Source organism: Lepidochelys kempii, chromosome 9 (assembly GCF_965140285.1).
Source record: "Lepidochelys kempii isolate rLepKem1 chromosome 9, rLepKem1.hap1, whole genome shotgun sequence".
NCBI classification, from domain to species: Eukaryota; Metazoa; Chordata; order Testudines; family Cheloniidae; genus Lepidochelys; species Lepidochelys kempii.
Genome location: NC_136388.1, coordinates 16868163 through 16890122, shown reverse-complemented (window position 1 = coordinate 16890122; position 21960 = coordinate 16868163). Strand labels below are relative to the sequence as shown.

The 21960-nt window shown below is 42.8% G+C and overlaps 2 protein-coding genes across 5 annotated transcripts in view; one reads left to right on the top strand and one right to left on the bottom strand.

The window, feature by feature from the left end:
- Window positions 1–10046, bottom strand: part of PHC3 (polyhomeotic homolog 3) — a 112945-nt gene extending 102899 nt beyond the window's left edge. Inside the window, exons 1-3 of the mRNA XM_078854364.1 lie at window positions 9816–10046; window positions 6237–6429; window positions 3115–3273 (exon numbers count right to left, since the gene is read on the bottom strand). Coding sequence (XP_078710490.1) covers window positions 3115–3273; window positions 6237–6429; window positions 9816–9856 — 393 coding nt within the window. The 5' untranslated portion in view covers window positions 9857–10046. The remainder of the gene's footprint in view (window positions 1–3114; window positions 3274–6236; window positions 6430–9815) is intronic.
- Window positions 9852–21960, top strand: part of PRKCI (protein kinase C iota) — a 53424-nt gene continuing 41315 nt past the window's right edge. Inside the window, exons 1-2 of one of the 4 annotated variants that reach the window (XM_073359458.2) lie at window positions 9852–9948; window positions 19350–19547. In XM_073359458.2, coding sequence (XP_073215559.1) covers window positions 19417–19547 — 131 coding nt within the window. In that variant the 5' untranslated portion in view covers window positions 9852–9948; window positions 19350–19416. Of the gene's footprint in view, window positions 9949–12017; window positions 19548–21960 lie in introns of those variants that run through there. The other 3 variants (XM_073359457.2, XM_073359456.2, XM_078854365.1) reach the window with 3 other exon arrangements.

The window sequence follows — 21960 nt, the reverse complement described above, 5'->3', positions numbered from 1 at the left end:
GTTACCTTCTTCTGAGTCATCTCAATTATAAGTTGAGATCATATGACTATCTCAGGCAATCAGCATGATCCAGCGGAAGAGGTACACGACTGTGATCCAGCAACTCCCGAGTCCTAATCCTATGTCTGATAAAATAAAGCTGTATAGCCTTGAGGTCTTTAATTCTTCATGTCTCAGCCTCTCCATGTGTAAAATGATAATTACCTCTCTCACCAGGGTACTGTTCCCTTTCCAATAACCACTGAGGTCAATGGAAGTCTTTCCACTGACTTTAATGAGCATTGGAGAAGGCTTCTTGTGATGATTAATGCTAAAGCCTCTGCAAATGGGAACAGAACATGGCATTGTCTCGTACTTTCTTTTCCAATTTCAGAATTACAACTAAGGTTTATTGTAACTTATTATGTACCCATATTCCTCGGCATGATTCACTAAAATTAAGTACCAAAATAAAATATAAAACACTAATTATTTTTATTTTATCTGTATTAAGGACTATTATGTTCCTTCCCCTGCATCCATATTTTGGAAAGCGGGGTTGAGGGTTGGAGAAGTTTGGATTTTTCCTGTTAACATCATTAAGTCCTTTACTTTACCAAAATACACTATACAGATAATTATATAATATATGTAATGGACACCCAGAGCATAGGATAGGCACCTAATGAGATTCTTACAAAACTACAAATATTCAAGTGGGTTTGCAGTCCACACAGAGACAATTAAAAGAATGAAGTCACTAAAATACTACAATGAATTATTGTGAGATATTTAGACATGCACAGTAAAGCTGTTGTTTATGTTTAGTAATGGTTTACATTTTTCATCCTAGAGTATTAGTTTTACACATGTGACCCTGGGAGCCCTCATTGCCAACTGGCAGAGGGCCCATCATACTGTAGTGCATATCAGGCCTCACACACACAGTACCCACAATGCACTGGTGTCATAATACGTATCTAAATGGTGTCTTGTAAGGTATTATATGTAAACTGATGACACGCTGGTTCCAAAATCATTGTGTGATATGTACAGTCTGTGTACAAAGAGTTGTGTGTGTGCTGGAAATATGGGCTTGGGAGGCAGTGCATACACTAAACAAAGGAACGTGGATTTGCCTGTCTCACCATCTTGATTGCAGGCAAAGGACAATGAAAGCAAATTTACGTATAAGGTAAACAAAGCCATCAAGCTAACAAATGGAAGGAGGAGGTTAGTGAGCTCACCAGGGGACAGAACCTGTACCTAGGATGCGTTCCTGGCTCTTAAGGCAGAGACAATGGGTTTTGGGTAACGTAAGGGGAGCAAAAAGACTTTTAAACTATCCATTATTTAAGGGACATAGCGTACAGTACCCTTTCAGCCTGTGACAGTTGGATCCTGTCATCCGAAAGGTTGGGGATGCTGGTAACCTGATATAAGTAAGAAAACTGCTTAGGCAAAGGTTGTATCCTGCTAAAATTAAGTTTTAGACAATATAAAGTATGTTTTGTTTTGTATATAACCATACCTGTCTCCTTCTCTTGCTTAGAATATCACTAAAATCTCTTCTTTGTTAATAAAAACTTTTTCTAAGTTTTACTATGAATCATCTCAGTGCCATTATACTGAACTAAATGAAAGTCTTCAGCTAAGTAAACAGGCTAATATGTACACTGTCTCTTTGGAGGAAGAAAACTTAATTTAACAATTTCTGTGAGTGTCTAGTGAGAGAGACCACACCTAAAACCCCTCCAATGCATTATTAAGGATCTACAACCTATCCTAAAGGATGACCCAACACTCTCACAAATCTTGGGAGACAGGCCAGTCCTTGCCTACACACAGCCCCGCAACCTGAAGCAAATACTCACCAACAACCACATACCACACAACAGAACCACTAACCCAGGAACTTATCCTTGCAACAAAGCCCGTTGCCAATTGTGCCCACATATCTATTCAGGGGACACCATCACAGGGCCTAATAACATCAGCCACACTATCAGAGGCTCGTTCACCTGCACATCCAACAATGTGATATATGCCATCATGTGCCAGCAATGCCCCTCTGCCATATACATTGGTCAAACTGGACAGTCTCTACGTAAAAGAATAAATGGACACAAATCAGATGTCAAGAATTATAACATTCATAAACCAGTCGGAGAACACTTCAATCTCTCTGGTCACGCAATCACAGACATGAAGGTCGCTATCTTAAAACAAAAAAACTTCAAATCCAGACTCCAGCGAGAAACTGCTGAATTGGAATTCATTTGCAAATTGGATACTATTAATTTAGGCTTAAATAGAGACTGGGAGTGGCTAAGTCATTATGCAAGGTAGCCTGTTTCCTCTTGTTTTTTCCTACCCCCCCCCCCCCCCAGATGTTCTGGTTTAACTTGGATTTAAACTTGAAGAGTGGTCAGTTTGGATGAGCTATTACCAGCAGGAGAGTGAGTTTGTGTGTGTATGGGGGTGGGGGGGGGTGTGAGAAAACCTGGATTTGTGCAGGAAATAGCCCAACTTGATTGTCATGCACATTGTGTAAAGAGTTGTCACTTTGGATGGGCTATCACCAGCAGGAGAGTGAATTTGTGGGGGGGGTGGAGGGTGAGAAAACCTGGATTTGTGCTGGAAATGGCCCACCTGATCACTGATGATCACTTTAGATAAGCTATTACCAGCAGGACAGTGGGGTGGGAGTAGGTATTGTTTCATACTCTCTGTGTATATATAAAGCCTGCTGCAGTTTCCATGATATGCATCTGAGGAAGTGAGCTGTAGCTCACGAAAGCTTATGCTCTAATAAATTGGTTAGTCTCTAAGGTGCCACAAGTCCTCCTTTTCTTTTTGCGAATACAGACTAACACGGCTGTTACTCTGAAACCACACACTGAGTGAGGAACTCAGGAACTGAGGTTCATTGATTATTACCTGCAAGGCAAGATTAACGCTGGCAGAGTTTTGAGGAGTTTGCTGGTGAAGCAGACAAGTTGCTTTGGCAGGGAGCGGGGACACAGTTTAATCTCCAGCAAAACTCACTCTTGCTGGGGGCGGGCAGAGGGGTAACATGGTGGCTCACAGTTCTGGGTGTCCTAAGCAGAACATCATAACATATTTAAGTCTCACCTGTGGAACAGCTGCCAGACTCTGAAACTGGGTACTGCTTAAGTGCTGCTGTTGTAGAGCAGCAGTCTGCAGCATTAAATGCTGCTGTTGGGCTGCATACATCTGCTGAAGATACTGAGCAGCTGAGCTAGGGGGACGATGCAAGGCCTGTTGAATAACCTGCAATATACCAATACATAACAAACCACAATTAAAAAATATTGGGGCTATCAAGCAATTAAAATAATTAATTACAATTAATCACACTGTTAAACAATAATAGAAAACCATTTATTTAAATATTTTCGGATGTTTTCTCCATTTTCAAATAAATTCATTTCAGTTACAACACAGAATACAAACTGTAGAGTGCTCACTTTATATTTTTTATTACAAATATTTGCACTGTAAAAAACAAAAGAAATAGTATTTTTCAATTAACCTAATACAAATACTGTAGTGCAATCTCTATCATGAAAGTTGAACTTACAAATGTAGAATTATGTACAAAAAAAACTGCATTCAAAAATAAAGCAATGTAAAACTTTAGAGTCTACACGTCCACTCAGTCCTACTTCAGCCAATCGCTCAGACAAACAAGTTTAGTTACAATTTGCAGGAGATAATGTTGCACGCTTTTTGTTTACAATGTCACCTGAAAGTGAGACCAGGGATTCTCATGGCACTGTTATAGCCAGTGTTGCAAGATATTTTCATGCCAGATGTGCTAAATATTCATATGTCCCTTGATGCTTCAACCACCATTCCAGAGGATATGCATGCATGCTGATGATGGGTTCTGCTCGATAACAATCGAAAACAGCGTGGACCGACGTATGTTCATTTTCATTATCTGAGACAGATACCACCAGCAGAAGGCTGATTTTCTCTTTTGTGGTTCAGGTTCTGTAGTTTCTGCATAGGAGTGCTGCTCTTTTAAGACTTCTGAAAGCATGCTCCACACCTCATCCCTCTCAGATTTTGGAAGGCACTTCAGATTCTTAAACCTTGGGTAGAGTGCTGTAACTATTTTTAGAAATCTCACATTGATACCTTCTTTGCATTTTGTCAAATCTGCACTGAAAATGTTCTTAAAATGAACATGTGCTGGGTCATCATCCAAGACTGCTATAACGATAAATATATGGCAGAATGCACGTAAAACAGAACAGGAGACATACTATTCTCCCCCAAAGAGTTCAGTTACAAATTTAATTAACGCATTCTTTTTTTAATGAGCGTCATCAGCATGGAAGCTTGTCCTCTAGAATGGTGGCTGAAGCATGAAGGGGCATATGAATGTTTAGCATATCTGGTACTCAAATACCTTGCAATGCCAGCTACAAAAGTGCCATGCAAATGCCTGTTCTCACTTTCTGGTGACATTGTAAATAAGAAGAGAACAGCATTCTCTCCTGTCAATGTAAAGAAACTTGTTTGTCTAAGTGATTGGCTGAACAACAAGTAGGACTGAGTGGACTTGTAGGCTCTGAAGTTTTACATTGTTTTTGAGTGCAGTTATGTAACAAAAAAACCCCACAAAACTACATTTGTAAGTTGCACTTTCACTACAAAGATTGCACTACAGTGCTTATATGTGGTGAATTGAAAAATACTATTTCTTTTGTTTATAATTTTTTCAGTGCAAATATTTGTAATAAAAAATAATATACACTTTGATTTTAATTACAACACAGAATATAATATATATGAAAATGTAGAAAAAATCCAAAATATTTAATAAATGTCAATTGGTATTCTATTGCTTAACAGTGCAATTAAAACTGGTATTAATCATGATTAATTTTTTTGAGTTAATTGTGTGAGTTAACTGCGATTGACAGCCCTACAAAATACTCAACTATTTTAATCTTGTTAGTGCTATAATGGAAGTTCACCATTGCAAGAAAATAAAAAACAAACAAACACTCCCCCACTCCCTGAACACCTGCATAACACTAAACTTCCTACATAATCAACGTTCAAGTGAATTATAGATTGTAACTAACACACACATTCTGGTCTATAGTATAAGCCTATTCTTTGACAATCCACATTATATAGCACCTTTCAGCTCAATTGTTCCCAAATCAATTTACAGATAAAATACATACTATACAGCCCTACTGAAATGCTGGCTCTTCTGAGGTAAATGACAGATAAGCAGATAACTGGCACTAAGAAACGTTGCACAACAGCCGGGATTAGAGAGAAAAGACTGGCAAGAACGCTGGGGCAACCTTCTACACCTACGCTTCAAAAACGTGTCATAGGACCTTTGGGATAAAATTCTAGCTCCAATGAAGTCAATGGGAGTTTTACCACTGACTTCAATGAAGCCAAGATTTCATCATTAATGTCTATGCACATTGGTTTTTAAAGGTCTTATCAGAAAAACCTCACATACAACCTTACAAAATACACGGTACACAATTTATCTATGCAAAAGACCAGAGAGCTGAGCTGACCCTTGTCATGACAAGGCTGTGGTTCCAGGGAATCTAGATATTTCATCCGCTCCATTACTTATGATCGTGATAACAAAACTAGTCTGTATAGTGCAAGATTCAAGTCAGCAGCACAGTTTCTACCACTGAAAGTTTTTTGTAAACAATCACTATTTCATGAAAACACTCAAACAACCCAGACAGTGAGAACCAGAAAAGAAAGAATGAAACTTTTAACTTACTAGCATGCAGCACTGCCCGATTTATTTTTATAAGCCAGTACGTTGCCTATGTTTGAGTTTTTAATCAGTAAACATTGTTTATGAAATTCTTTCTATTTCTCTCTACACTATATCAGAGGTTCTCAACCTTCTGAGGCTCCCCCAACATGCTATTAAAACTCCCTGGCCCACCTGTGCCACACAACGGTTTTTCTACATATCCAGTAGATTAAAAGCCAGGGCCAGCGTTACGGGGTAGCAAACAGGGCAGGGGCACAGGGGGCCCAAGTTGCCCGGGCTACAGCTTCAGCCTCGTATGGCAAGGCTCGGGCTTCGGCTTTCTGCCCTGGGCTCCTGCAAGTCTAACACTGGCTTTGCTCTCTTATTTTGGAGGCCCCCCTGAAACCTGCTTGTGGCCCCCTGGGGGCCCCAGATCCCTGGTTGAGAACCTCTGCTCTACATCACAGCCCAGTACCTGTACAGCATGTCGGTCAGAGCCACTGTAGACAGATATCTGTGGTGGTTGTGTCCGAGAGGAGGAGGTGGTGGTGATGGTAGTTGTACATGCGGAACATGTTGTTGCATTGGATTCATTCTCCATAGCAGTGCAATGTTCTTTCAGTCTGGCAGGAAATTCAAGCAGTTCATTTATACTAGTACATGATGTACTGAATTTAAAGAAAAAAAAATCTAAAATTATTCCCAAGAAATAATCATGAACAATTTATGTTAATTCCTAAGAAAAGGACTCATTGTATATCACTTATGGACAGGCAGACATAGTTTTAAGCTTGTGAAGGTATTCTAATTATTAGGTATAATACACTTAAGCTACATCAAAAACTCCTAAAGTAGTAGTTTACTGATGTAATTACCGTCAAAACTGAATACCACCAAGCTACACATTATATCACCATCCTCCAAAGAAGCACAGTGGGAAAGCCACTGCCTACTCACATCATGCACCTGCACCAAGATAAAGTTTCTGAAAAAAAAATCATTGGTGGTTCACTTTTGCCCTCAGGAGACAAGACTGTGGGAAAATTGCTTTTACTTCTCCGCTGCTTTATGCAGAAGAGCAGTGTTGTACGAAGGGAATCTTCTTATCTATTCTGGCCTCTCTTTACCCACCATCTGAAATACAGATTCATTCACTTAATGTAGACTTCCTCAGCTTTCCTAACCAACCTTTCTTTCTTTCTTCTGTAGAAGATGACTTCTCTTCACAGAAGCCGTGTTTAAAATTTAAGTAAACTCACTATGAGTTTCTGGAGGAGTTAACATTTTTGTTCGATTTTCTGTTTCAGTATGGTCAGAGCAACAATAAATAGCAGGACTACTATTTTTGGAAGGAGTAGGATCATAGGAGAACATACTTTTTCTTTTACTTTATGTTTTTAAGAGAAGGTAGCAGAGCACAGAAAGCAGTCCTTCAGAAAGTTGCAGTATACTGCAGACGAACAGCATTGCTAAGAGCATAACAAAGCTCTGTAGAGTGCTTACAGTACATAACTTGTAATAATCAATAAATTCTAACAAACATGTGACAATCTAGGACTTCACACTTGTCACTATGCTGCTTGCCATGGCCATTGGGAACCTCATTGCAGTAGTGGGAAAATAACTCAGAATTCTTGCTCCAAAAGCATAGGCGTCCTACCACTTGAACTGAAAGAGAATCTCCAGCTGTAAAATGGGAATAATGATACTTGTTTGCAAAGTGCTTAGAGATCTACTAATGAAAAATGATATGTAAGAGTTAGGTACAGTATCATCATCATTAGGTGTTATGTATAGGGATTATGGTACAAAGCTGATCAGTTCTGATACTCTCCAGCAGAGGACAACACCCCTATGTGCACATGCCAGTATCATTCAATATTAAGAAAAAAATGTAACAGGTAAGAAGGCAATTAATATAGAGGCAAACTTTACAGTATTGTATCTCCCTCCTGTGCAGGATCTTGGGTTCACTTCAATGAAACATTTACATTTAAAATTTCTCTTTCCGATTTGAGCAGAATCTTGTCTAATTCAACTAAGTTATTAATATAGGGAATCACTCTGGATGTTTAATTTTCATAATTGATAAGTATTTTGAAGGTACAACACTGGCTATGTGTGTGATGTATCCGCCTCTAGTGGCTGATCCACAAGAGGCCAACAGGCTATGATTTCTGCAAGATAAGAGTTACTCCTTTAGCTTAAATGGTCCCACTTGCTCAAAAAGAGCTTTATTACGCTCCCAACTTTCCCAAGCATTCATTTGTAGAAAATTAATGCAATAATTATATGAAGAAAATATACTATAATTATGCAGAGTTTTTGTTATGTTTAATTTGAGATCCAATCTTAAACCCCCTGGGTGCATAACTCACTCAAATCAACCCTGCTCTTGTATTTTTTGCCACTGATTATGTGGTCAGGGCTTAACAGAACAGGGTCCTTCATTGGTGGTACCTAGGTGCTACCACAGTACAAACAATAGTAATGGAAGCAACATGTGGACATTTTGTGTGTGTGAAAGAAAAAGAGAACATTATCTTCTCTATTAATCAGTTGCAACGTAGAAAGAACTACAGGTATTTCATTAGCTGACAGATAACATGATCTTTTGTTAGCTCAAGTGACAGAGACCTACCATTTTTGAGAAATTTGTATTTTGGGGGCTGAAGAGCCTGGAATCCAGAATCAGTTCAGCAGGTGGGTGATGATTTATGACACAGAAGATAACCTCTCCATATTGAAGGTTGAAACCAAAGTCCCTTTATAGGACTGACTTGATAGCATTGGCATAGAGCTGCTACACAAGAGATCTTACAATGGCACAGCTGCCTCAGTACAAGCTCTCTAGTGTAGACATAGCCTTAGACTAAAATTTGGAGCAACCCAAGCAACTAAGCGAACCCATAAAATTACCAGATGACAGAGGCATCAAACACCAAGAATCAGTAGAACAATAGGTTTCAAACAACGGTTTCAGCTGTGTTAGCGTGTATCTGCAAAAAGAACAGGAGTACTTGTGGCACCTTAGAGACTAACAAATTTATTTGAGCATAAGCTTTTGTGGGCTACAGCCCACTTCATCGAATGCATGCAGTGGAAAATACAGTAGGACGATTTTATATACATAGAGAACATGAAACAATGGGTGTTACCATACACACTATACTATAAGGAGAGTGATCAGTTAAGGTGAGCTATTACCAGCAGGAGAGAAAAAAATCCTTTTGTAGTGATAATCAAGATGGGCCATTTCCAGCAGTTGACAAGAACGCATGAGGAATAGTGTGTGTGTGTGTGGGGGGATAAACATGGGGAAATAGTTTTACTTTTTGTAATGACACATCCACCCCCAGTCCTTATTCAAGCCTAATTTAATGGTGTCCAGTTTGCAAATTAGTTCCAATTCAGCAGTCTCTCCTTGGAGTCTGTTTTTGAAGTTTAATCACAAACCCAAGTAAGCTTAGCAGAGTCCATGAAACTGCCTGATGAGGCCTAGCCACCCCAGCAGTCTCCACCCTCCCCTATGCCTGGGCCGTGCCCTCAGCAGGCTGCCCTGTGGTAGAAACAACCCTCCCCCGCGCTCCTGCCACTGCCCTCTCCGTGCCACCACACACCTTAAGACAACCACGCTGCTGGCCCAAGACACCCACCCCACGACCCCCAGCGCTATACAGCCTCCCACCACGGTACTGCCACCTCTGGGCCAGGCCACCGCATCCCACCTCAGGCCAGGTCACCGCCCCCTCAGGACACCCACTGTGCCACCACCCCCACAGTGCCGTCCTGTGGGGCGGGCTGGCCAAGACGGGCCCCTGGTGGGGGCAGCACGGCAGGCAGGAGCCCTTGAGCCAGGAGGTGCCCGTGGCCCAGCGCCCGGCGATGCCCTGCCTGGCACCCGCTGTCAGACGGGAGAGGGGAACGGCTCCCTGCATGAGGCTAGCCCAAGGTCGCCGCGTTATCAGGTCCCAGTTCCCGGCCCGGCCCCGCCCGCTTTCCCCTCCCCCATCCACCCGAGCGGGACCGGATTCGCCTCGAACGAATTACTCACTCCGCTTCCGCCATCTTCTCTCCTCCCTCACGGGGAGGCATTGCGCATGCGCGCCGCCGCCGGGAGGTCGAAGTCGGGGGGACAGGGGGAGTTGTGAGGCCCCGGCTCTAGACGTCCGGCCCCACTGCTGCAGGTACCTCACCTAGCACCGCGGTCCTGCTTGGAGCTGTGTGGGCGCCAGAGTGCGGCAGACAGCCGCTGCTCCGCGTCCTACGTCCCTCACGCTGCCCAGCCCACACCGCTTGTGTTGTCAATAAGCTTCTCCTAAGTCGCCACAGGCTTAAAGCGGGAGTGGGAGGCGGAGGGCTAATAGCCGTGGCCCAGGGTCGTGGGAGTTTCGAGGGGACTGTTACCATTTTAATCAAGTCCCGTATCCCAAATTGCCCCCGGCCAGGGCCCATGAAAGGTTATCACGGGTCATGGTAAAATGGTGGCCGCGCTTTAGCCCAACGCAATGGCACTCCCTCCAGTCCCCCTCCCCAGTGTTTGTTTTTGGAAAAATCTAAAGCGTGCACAGGAGACAGGCTGGTCAGAATTAGAGGGTAACTAGAGCAGGGCGCTGAGAGAAAGGGAAACCTGGATTCCCTGCCCTGCTTGGCTCACACCGTGCATGTCACTTCAGGCCTGATTTTCAGAGGTACCAGCCTTCACATCTCCCCCAGAAATTAATGAGACCTGCAAGAGGTTGACAACTCTGAAAATCTTTGCTCTCAGTTTCCCCCTCGTTAGATCTGTATAATTAAATGTTTCTCTCAGAGATGTTGTGAGGGCTAAATTAGTTAACATTTGAAAATCACTTTAATCTGTAAGTATTTTAAGATCCTTGGATAGAAGACACTATAGAAATGCAACTAATTTATTTTTAGTGTTGAACAAATATATATCATATATTAATTTCCCCTTTGATACCACACATTCAATGATGATGTTGTGACTCATGATCACATTGGGTTGTGTTGTGACATTTTCACACCAAGATAATGACTGCATAGCAACAAAATGTCATCACCTTGCGTAGTGACATGCTAACTCAGTGATCAAGTTAATTCCACCAATCACATTCAAAAAAGCAGGTTTCAGAGTAACAGCCGTGTTAGTCTGTATTCGCAAAAAGAAAAGTACTTGGGGCACCTTAGAGACTAGCCAATTGATTTGAGCATAAGCTTTCGTGAGCTACAGCTCACTTCATTGGATGCATACTGTGGAAAATACAGAAGATGTTTTTATACACACAGACCATGAAAAAAATGGGTGTTTATCACTACAGAAGGTTTTCTCTCCCCCCACCCCACTCTCCTGCTGATAATAGCTTATCTAAAGTGATCACTCTCCTTACAATGTGTATGATAATCAAGGTGGGCCATTTCCAGCACAAATCCAGGGTTTAACAAGAACGTCTGAGGAGGGGGGGGGAGGAATAAAACAAGGGGAAATAGTTTACTTTTTATAATGAACCAACCATTTCCAGTCTCTATTCAAGCCTAAGTTAATTGTATCCAATTTGCAAATTAATTCCAATTCAGCAGTCTCTCGTTGGAGTCTGTTTTTGAAGTTTTTTTGTTGAAGGATAGTCACTTTGAGATCAGAAATCGAGTGACCAGAGAGATTGAAGTGTTCTCCGACTGGTTTATGAATGTTATAATTCTCAACATCTGATTTGTGTCCATTTATTCTTTTACGTAGAGACTGTCCAGACACAAATGGACACAAATCAGATGTCGAGAATTATAACATTCATAAACCAGTCGGAGAACACTTCAATCTCTCTGGTCACTCGATTTCTGATCTCAAAGTGACTATCCTTCAACAAAAAAACTTCAAAAACAGACTCCAACGAGAGACTGCTGAATTGGAATTAATTTGCAAATTGGATACAATTAACTTAGGCTTGAATAGAGACTGGAAATGGTTGGTTCATTATAAAAAGTAAACTATTTCCCCTTGTTTTATTCCTCCCCCCCCATACACACACTGTTCCTCAGACGTTCTTGTTAAACCCTAGATTTGTGCTGGAAATGGCCCACCTTGATTATCATACACATTGTAAGGAGAGTGATCACTTTAGATAAGCTATTACCAGCAGGAGAGTGGGGTGGGGGGAGAGAAAACCTTCTGTAGTGATAAACACCCATTTTTTCATGGTCTGTGTGTATAAAAACAACTTCTGTATTTTTCACAGTATGCATCCGATGAGGTGAGCTGTAGCTCACGAAAGCTTATGCTGAAATAAATTGGTTAGTCTCTAAGGTGCCACAATTATTCAAAAAAGCAGTAACCTATGGTACAAATAACACCTTCAAACATAAAGCCACACAACATAATCAGTGAAATCAATGGGGCTAAGTATGTGCCTAACTGTTTGTAGGATTGGGACCAATGTAAGGTAGTTACTCAAGATATGTCTATGCAGCAAAGAAAAACCCATGGCTGGCCCATGCTAGCTGACTTGGGCTCATGGAGGCTTGGGCTGGAGCCCGGGCTTTATAGGGTGACCAGATAGCAAGTGTGAAAAATTGGGACAGGGGTGGGGGGCAATAGGAGCCCATATAAAAAAAAGCCCCAAATATCTGGACTGCCGCTATAAAAAATGGGAACATCTGGTCACCCTAGGGCTTTAGGACCCTGCAGGGTGGGAGGGTCCCAGAACTCTGGCTTCAGACTGAGCCCATAAATCTACACAGCAATGAAACAGCCTAGCAGCTTGAGCCCAGTGAGTAGAAGTCAGCTGGCATAGGCCAGCCACAGGTTTTTCTTTGCTCTGTAGACACACCCTCACTGTCCTGCAGAGAACAGTGAGTGCAGCCATTTATGGATTGTGTAAAATTATAGGGTGAAGAAGTTAAAAAAAATACCCTTCATATTTTCAGTAAATACTTTGTTAAAATTTTAAAAATCAGTTCTTTTAAAAAACTTTAAAATGACATTTTAGAATTTTTTTAAAAATTTCTATATTTTTAGCAGGTATAGTGGTACTGTATCTATCAAATCCGTGCATGATTTTAATCACTGTCTGCTGCCAGAGAACTATCTTTTATTCTGAGCCTGATCATGCAAAGTGCTAAACATCTACAGATTCCAAGAGCCCTCAATTCTCACTGGGTGAAATCCAGATGCCATTGAAGTCAATGGGAGTTTTGCCATTTATGTCAATGGGGTCAGGATTTCATCCATTCACTTCAAAGGAAGTTGAGGGTATTCAGTACTTTCTAGGAGGTACTTAGCACCTCACAGGATATGGGCCTGATTTTGTATCCACTGATGTCAAGGATGAGGAGGGTCTTTTCGTTGACTTCAATGGAAGCCTGAATGGGCCATAGCCACACTGAGAATGCCACACTTAGGGCAGACTGCAAGAAATACGGCAGACAATCCCCCAAACTGTCAGTTTATTCTATAATTTTATTAGCCAAGCCAGTAACAAAACAGCTTCTGCAATGCCACACTGGTTAACAAGAAGCCAACCATAGTCACCTTTTAGCAATCCTGGATCGCATATAGACAGCCAAGTGGAGTATAGAGAGGGGTTACTGAAAACCTGATTCACCCTATGGGAGATTGGTCCTTTTGGATTGGTTAGACACTTATCCCCAGGTCAATATGAGTCTCACTAATCATGCTGGTGCCAATCTTTTAGTAACGAAAGCTAAAGATTTAACAATAAAAGGAAAAAGAAAGAAGAGGGTTACAAATGGTTAAAAGATCAATATACATACAAGTGACTTCCAGTGTTCAGAGTTCAGGATCACAGCAGTGATGGAATAAATTGCTGGCTTGTAAAAGTCTCTCTGGAATCTTCCCAACAGGTCAGAATCGAAAGGCAGCTTAGATGTAAAGTCTGTTGAAGTCTTTCCATGCATTTTCCAGAGTATTCCAAATAATTATTTGGAAGATCTCCATCTGACAACTTATACTTTCCTTGTTCAAAGTTTAAGCAGACTCGACATGGCAGGATCAGGCTCATGGCCATGGAAAATGTGTCACGGACCGTGAAATAAGCCCTGCCCCATGAAATCTGATCTTCTCATGCTGCTGGGAGTGCCCTCACTTCTGTGCTTTAGCAGCTTCAGGACTTGGCCCAGGGCTTTCACCCTGATGGCTTCTGACCAGGCTCGGAGCTTCCACTCCTGCCAGGGCTCTGGGCACCTGGGCTTGGGGCTTCTGGCCCCCATGGCTGTAGCTGGAGCTTCATCACGCATTTGGGGGCCCCCAAATTGGCCAGGGCCCCTGCATTAATCTGCCAGTGGACTAGTAGTTAGGAGCCCCCAGCTGAGGTGCTCCCAGCAGTTGGGACCCAGCTCTGGGAACCTCCTCTAGCTTCAGGAAGGTTGGTAGCTGCTGTCTTCAGAGCCCAGCTCTGAAGGCAGCATAGAAGTGAGGGTGGCAATCCTGTGACAACCCTACAACAATTTTCAAGCCCCCCCACCCCAATTATCCCATTTTGGGTTGGATGTAAACATCTGAAATTGTTAAATTGGCTAATTTTTAAACCCTCTGGTCGTGAAATTGACCAAAATGGTCCCTGAATTTGGTAGGGCCCTATTTATAGCTTTTCTAGCAGGTTGACAAACCTCCTAAGAGATATTGTCATGGCAGAGCCTTCCCCCGAGAAAGAATAGGTCATGCATATATTATGTGGACCATTTCTTTGAAGCTAGTCTTCTACTTCCTATGCATACCCAGGTAAACTAGTTACACTTATTCACATAAAGCAATTAGTTGGTCCTTCATTATAACTAGGGCTCTCAAGCAATTAAAAAAATTAACCGTGATTAATTGCGCGATTAAAAAAATAATCATGATTAATCGCACTGTTAAACAATAATAGAATACCATTTATTTAAATAGTTTTGGATGTTTTCTACATTTTCAAATATATTGATTTCAATTACAACACAGAATACAAAGTGTACAGTGCTCACTTTATATTTATTTTTATTACAAATATTTGCACTGTAAAAAAACAAAAGAAATAGTATTTTTCAATTTACCTAATACAAGTACTGTAGTGCAATCTCTTTAGCATGAAAGTTGAACTTACAAATATAGAATTATGTACAAAAAAAACTGCATTCAAAAATAAAACAATGTAAAATTGTAGAGCCTGCAAGTCCACTCAGTCCTACTTCAGTCAATCACTAAGACAAACAAGTTTTGTTACAATTTTTAGGGGATAATGCTGCCTGCTTCTTGTTTACAATGTCACCTGAAAGTGACAACAGGTGTTCGCATGGCATTGTTGTAGCCAACGTTGCAAGATATTTACATGCTAGATGTGCTAAAGATTCATATGTCCATTCATACTTCAACCACCGTTTCAGTGGACATGCATCCATGCAGATGACGGGTTCTGCTCAATAACAATCCAAAGCAATCCAAACCAATACATGTTCATTTTCATCATCTGAGTCAGATCCCAGCAGCAGAAGGTTGATTTTCTTTTCTGGTGGTTCGGGTTCTGTAGTTTCCGCATCAGAGTGTTGATATCACACACAGAATATCAGAGTTGGAAGGGACCTCAGGAGGTCATCTAGTCCAACCCCCTGCTCAAAGCAGGACCAATCCCCAATTTTTGACCCAGATCCCTAAATGGCCCCCTCAAGGATTGAACTCACAACCCTGGGTTTAGCAGGCCAATGCTCAAACCACTGAGCTATCTTCTGAAAGCATGCTCCGCACCTCATCCCTCTCAGATTTTGAAAGGCACTTCAGATTCTTAAACCTTGAGTCAGTTAGAAATCTCACATTGGTACCATCTTTGCATTTGTGAAATCTACAGTGAAAGTGTTCTTAAAATGAACATGTGCTGAGTCATCATCCAGTGGGAGCCACGATCGGCTGAACCTGCGGACGCGGCAGGTAAACAAACTGATCCGGCGCACCAGGGGCTACAAGCTACTACAAGCTAATCTGGTTACATTGTTAAACTTATAACAAGATATAGGTAAACACAGACAAATGCATTTGGCATCTACCTTTGATTTCTTTTACTACAAATGAATTAGTTGATGATGGCTAGTCTACTACAGCATTTCTCAAATGCAGCCACCAGAGGCTTTTCTAGTGGCCACAGCCTCTTAGGCAGTGATTGGGGGGTGGGGGTCAGGTGCAAAGCAGTGGCCCCTCCCCCAGGGCCATCAGCAGGGGTTTGGCACTTCCCTCCCTCTGGAGCCACAAACGCCACAGGAACAGGCAGCCGGTGTGAGTTCCCCACCTTTCCAGGGGCAGTGAGGCTTGGGCTTCAGTCCTGGGGTGGGGGGCAGCAGGCTCTGGTCGTGGGGGTTTAGGCTCCAGCCCTGGACCCTGGCTGTGGGTGCCAGCCCTCGGCTCACCCCCCACCACACACACACACACACCACCTCCGACCCCCACTGCCTCCCCTGCTCCCCATCCATTGCCCTTGGCCCCCGCTGTTTCCCTAACAACCTTCCCATCCAGGGCTTAATTTGTCCCCTGGCTTGCCAGGGCTGAGTAAGTCTGCTGTGAAAATTGATATTTGTATGTTTGTTAATATCACTTTTCACAGCCTCCCAGCTAGCTAGTAAATCTGCTGTGGAAATTGATATACAAATTTATAACAAATTGATAACAAATATTACTTTTCACAGCAGCAGACTTACTAGCTAGCAGGTTTTTTAAAAAAGCAACCAAAAAGCAAAAGAAACAACAACAAAAGAGACAAGAATGTGCAAAACGCCTTATTTGAGTTTCTATTCTGTTTAGGTCTAGTAAAGAATAGAGACAACTGTACATTATTTTTAATAATTGAGTCTGAAAAAAAACCTCTACAAAATAAATTTACAATGATTTGAACATGTATATGTGCATATTTATTTGTTTTTCCTAAAGTTAAGTATTGTAGGAAAAATTGTCAGAACAGCCACTCGCAAGAGTTGGCGGCTGTACTCTGAGGCCACCAAAAAATGTATTTTGAGAACCTCTGATCTAGTACATCTCCTTGAAATTTACATACAAGTAGATTGACTTGATTACAATTGTAATGCCTTCTGTTAAATTGTTATGGATCATACAATATGGGTCATCAGGTTGGTTGGTCAGTCAGTGATACAGTAACAGAGTGGGATAATTTAAGATTTTGCATTACAGAAGCATGGCAGGCTGATACATTTTGTCTGATGCCTGGCAAGCCAAGGGTTAAAATCTTGTTCCAGGTAGTTAGCAACTAGATTTGTAATAATTTCCCAGAAAACAACTGTTTTCTTATCAAAGCTGATTGGCTGCAGTCACTTGATTCCCCTCACAGGTAAGGTAGTAAATTAACAATAGAGAATGAACTAGAAAATAACATACTGGGACCTGGAAGAAGCACGTGTTTGACTAAATTACAGGTATTGTTACCCTATATTATTTGATCTCTAGTAAATGCAAGTCTTAGGGTAAGGCTATACTAAAGAGACTATGCCAGCATAGCTATGTTGCTGTAGCTGTGCTGGCATTACCCCGTAATGTAGATGCAGCCTATACCGAGGGAACAGATTTTTCCCGTTGGTGTAGGAACACGACCTCTCCGAACAATAGTAGCTACATTGACAGAGGAAGACATAACTGTGTCTACACTAGCAGTTAGGTCAGCATAGCTACATCAGTCATGGATTGTTCACACCCTTGACCAACGTAGCAATGTTGACCTAATTTTTAAGTGTAGACCAGGCCTTATTCCTTTGTTTAATGCTGGTGAATGGAAGTTCAAAATTACGTTAGGTCCAGATCTGAATGTGTGGATTCCCCCCCCCCCTTTTTTTTCTGGAGGTGATTAACAAGTGCACTGACCAGCTTGTCACAAACTGTTGCATTATCCTATAATATTTCACTCCACCGACCTCAAAGCAGTGACAGCAGGAACAAGGTCTGTAGCTGATTGTCAGGGAAAAAAAAAAACAGATCTAGAAACTTCTAATTGTATGATTGCTTAAAAGAAATAATTTAGACAAAGAGCTACCATAGCTCTATGTTTCCTTCTGGTAAATTACTGATGATATGTTTTGCTGCCTACAGAAACAGGTTTAAAATTACACCCATATTAGTGGATACATGGGAAAAAATGAGAATAGATCACCCAGGCTTCCTGAGTATTCTACATTACTGCAGAACACTCCTCACCAAATTACTTGTCTCCCTTGAAAAATGGAGTAGATTGTCCTAGCAAATTATTGATGACACTTTATCCTGTTGCACCTGAATGCTGTAGTGAATAGTGTAGTGCATGCAGGTTTCAATCATTTGTTGAATTCAAACCTGTTAATTAATCATAACCTCAAAACAGTGGTAAATCACATCAGTGTGCTAAAAAAGGATTTTTGCAGTGAGTTTCAGCAAATGCTGCTCTAGTTGTTACTTCTGCTCCCAAAACAACTGATATATTACCATTAAAATACCTCACCCCCCATTTATTTCTCTATGTAACATCTTTTATTGGACCAATTTGTTAGTGAGAGAGAGAGAGCTTTCAAGCTTACACAGAGCTTGACTCTCTCACCAACAGAAGTTGGTCCAATAGAAAATGTTACCTCACTCACCTCATCTCTGTAATATTCTGGGACCAACGAGGCTACAATGACACTGCATTAAAACAGGAATTGGATTAGGCTCAAATCCAGCAAAGCATTCAAGCACGTGCACAACTTTAAAAAAAAAAAGTGCTCTTCTTGATTTCACACACCACATGAGGGAGGAGGCGGAAGTAGCAGTTGTGCTGGTACAACCTACCAAAGGTAGCAAGCTCCCCATCCTTAACTCCTCGAAGTGAAGAGCACTACACCCTTAAGAAACCTCTGTCAGACACTTCTATTTCACCCCAGGCAGATCCTTCCCTATAAAATCCCAACAACCTCTATGCCTTCACCCACACATACTACTCAACTATAGCAAGGGTAGAGAACAGCAGCCGCGCATGCCCCCTGATTCTGAACCTTAGTGACTACAAGCCCCAGAATTCCGTATGGCTTTGCCCATTCCCGCTGTAATATCCCCCTCCCCAGAAAGCTATGGACTGTACCAACTGCGGATAACAGATCACTGCTGTAGCACACCTTCACTTTACAGAATACGAGAGAAGGTGGTGGCAGTTCCTGTCTTTTTCTGCACAGTTTGTCTCCGGATAAATCGCTCTGGTGCCCGTTTAAGGAGATTGGTGTTTGTTTCCCCCCCCCTTCCTTCCTCAGAGCGTAGAACAGTCTCCTCAACAGGTGCGCACTGGAGGAGACCAAGGAGGCAATTGATAGGGGGATTGGGTGGGTGGTCCCCTTGCTGCTCTCGCCGGAAGTAGTGGTGTGTCGTCCCGTCCCCCTCCCCCAATTGCTGTGGAGTATAGGCTGATCCCGCCTCTTCCCCTCACCGGACTGGTTTGTCCTCATCTTGCCTCCCTCCAAGAAGTGGTTTGTCCCTGCCTCCCGGTATGGGCCCTGGGCTCTGCCCGTCTCGGGCGGGGCTGACTCTGAGGCGCTCGTAGCGGCTGGCCGGAGGCGGGGCTGAAGAGCTTCCTGAAGCCTGGGCGCTGCGGCGCTTGTGCCACTACAGGGGCCGCTCTCGGAGTCGCTCGTTTCCTCCCTTCCTGCTCCTCTGGTCGCCTCGCGGGGCCGGGGAGATGCCGACTCAGCGGGACAGTAGCGGCGGCAGCAGCAGCAGCACCACCATCATGTCCCACCCGACGCTGGGCGGGAGTAGCCTCGGCGGGGAGAGCGCCCACCAGGTCCGGGTGAAAGCCTACTACAAAGGGTGAGTGAGACGGCCTGGGCGGGGTGCCTGGCGGACGGGAGCTCGGTGGCGTGGGGGGTGGGGAGCACGGGGTGGGAGTGGAGTCTGGGGGCCAGGGGGTTGATTGGGGGGAGGGCGGTGCCGGGGCGGTTGCAGGGAAGCGTACGTAGGGGAGTGGATGGGGGCGGGAGCGGGGCAGCGGCCTGTGAGGGGCGGAGAGAATCATAGAATATCAGGGTTGGAAGGGACCTCAGGAGGTCATCTAGTCCTCAATCCCCCAATCCCCAATTTTTGCCCCAGATCCCTAACTGGCCCCCTCAAGGATTGAACTCACAACGCTGGGTTTAGCAGGCCAATGCTCAAACCACTGAGCTATCCCTCCCCCCTGAGGGATAGAGCTGAGGGACAGCAGCGGTAGGTGATATTTGTAGATCCCTGGGGTGGTGGCTACCGGCACTGAATGGGCAGGTAATGGAGCAAGGCCTCAGGGGAGAGGGTGAGCCTACAGGCGGGGCGGGGGTACCGGCAGTCTCTGCAGAAGCTTGGCGCCAGGGGAAATCTAGGGTTTCAGCGGGTGCCTGCAGTGATTATGGGGGGATTCCAGAGTTGCATTAGAATGGGAAATCAGAGGAAGCAGGAAGGAGTATTTACTGAAGCTGAAGGGGATCTAAGGAAGATGGGGCTTTGCGGGGGCGGGGCACCCTCGTGTAAGTTAGGAGAGAACTATCATGCTGACTAGATAATGTGAACTTTTGGGCTGGCAGACTTTATAAATCAGTGATTTGAAAATACTCATGTTTTCTCCCTAATGGTGAAATAATGGGAATGCCCCATTTTTTGGAATGTTATTCTTGGCTGGGTAGGAGGTAGGGGAGTGTGAATTCTGCCTATGCTGTTGCTTTTAACAATGTTCGGGGTGGTTTTTTGATGCTAAACTTCTGTCCCTTAGCTTATGCAATACATCTATAGACAGTGTTAAACTGTGCTTCAGGAAGCGCTGCCAGTTGCTCCAAAACTTGCCAGTTGCAGTATTTTTCAGAAATGGTTCTTAAGCACTCTTTTGAACACAGTTGGAACTTAACAGGGATTGTGCTCCAGGGAACATCTTGGGGGTGGTGGGTGGTGTCAGGTTTCATGAAACTGCTTGTGGGAAGAGGCACTCAGGGGAGAAGTGAAGAGATGAACCCATTCTGACTCCAGATCATCAGCTGTGCTCATTACAGTGGCATTACTCACAAATATGAATTTACCTGGGATAACCTTTCCCTCTTCCCTCCCAGATATTCTAATACATTTTTCAGCAGCTGACAACTGTTCAGAATGAGCACATTCTGCTTGATTTACTTACAGTATTTTTAGAAAGATTTGAATTTATGTACTAAGGTAGTGCGTAGGGTCACAATCTCTGTTGGGACCTATTGTGCTAAACGATGAACAGATACCTAGGAAGAGACAGCATGTGCCCCGAAGAAATCACAATCCAAATAGCTAAAACATCGGTGAAAGTTCATTTCAGATAGAGGTACAACATCACATTTCTTGACAGAAAGTTGGATGAAGCTATAGCAGCAATTTTACTAAGTTTGTAGTGCTTGCCATTCAATAATAGTGAATATTTAAGGTATGTCTGCAGTTTCATAATTTTAAAGGAAAGTTAAAAAGCCATGTGTAGACTGAGCACCATAAACCTTTTCTGCGTTTGATCATTGTCACTCAATTTCATTCCTGACCTAATGTGTAAAGAAGTTTGTTTCTGGGCTTCTCTTGAGCAAGGTCTGTCTTAATTATGCCAATCGGTGTGATTATTTGAATTGGCATCACTCAAAAATAATTGTTAATGTCTCGTTTATTTACTCTACCTGAGTGGTGTTAATGCAGTCAGTAGTTCATTACTAAATATGGAACTAAAATGAATCACACAGGAAGTTGGTTATAAACAAGCTATCTGACTGGAATGCCTTAGTCATGATTTGTATTAAGGTCTTACATTTTGACAGGGTTTTGTTCATCATGGGATCCCCTATTTTGATTTCTGCTTCCCTGCAGTCAAAATACTTTTGGCAAACCTGCACGCTTGCAGACTTTTCACCTTGCACCATTGAGGAACTGTTAGTGTGCAAGATATTCCCTACTCCTATTCCAGGCCTCTACAGGCTTCGGAGCTGAGGACCTGAAACTCTGAACCCCTGTGTGCAACATAGCTTTCTTCAGCAGTGACAGTAACTCAAGATAAAACAGATCTTTTACTCAAACACTTACTTGCTAGAGTGGTCATTGCAGTTAGAGCATAAAATAAATTCCTCAGAGTGGGAGTTGGCAAGAGATACAACTGTTGCTAATAGGACTATTTGGCTATGTTAAGCACCTTACCCATATTCTTATTTACTTACTAGTAAAAAAAATTTTTACATGGTACTTGCACAGTGACATTAAT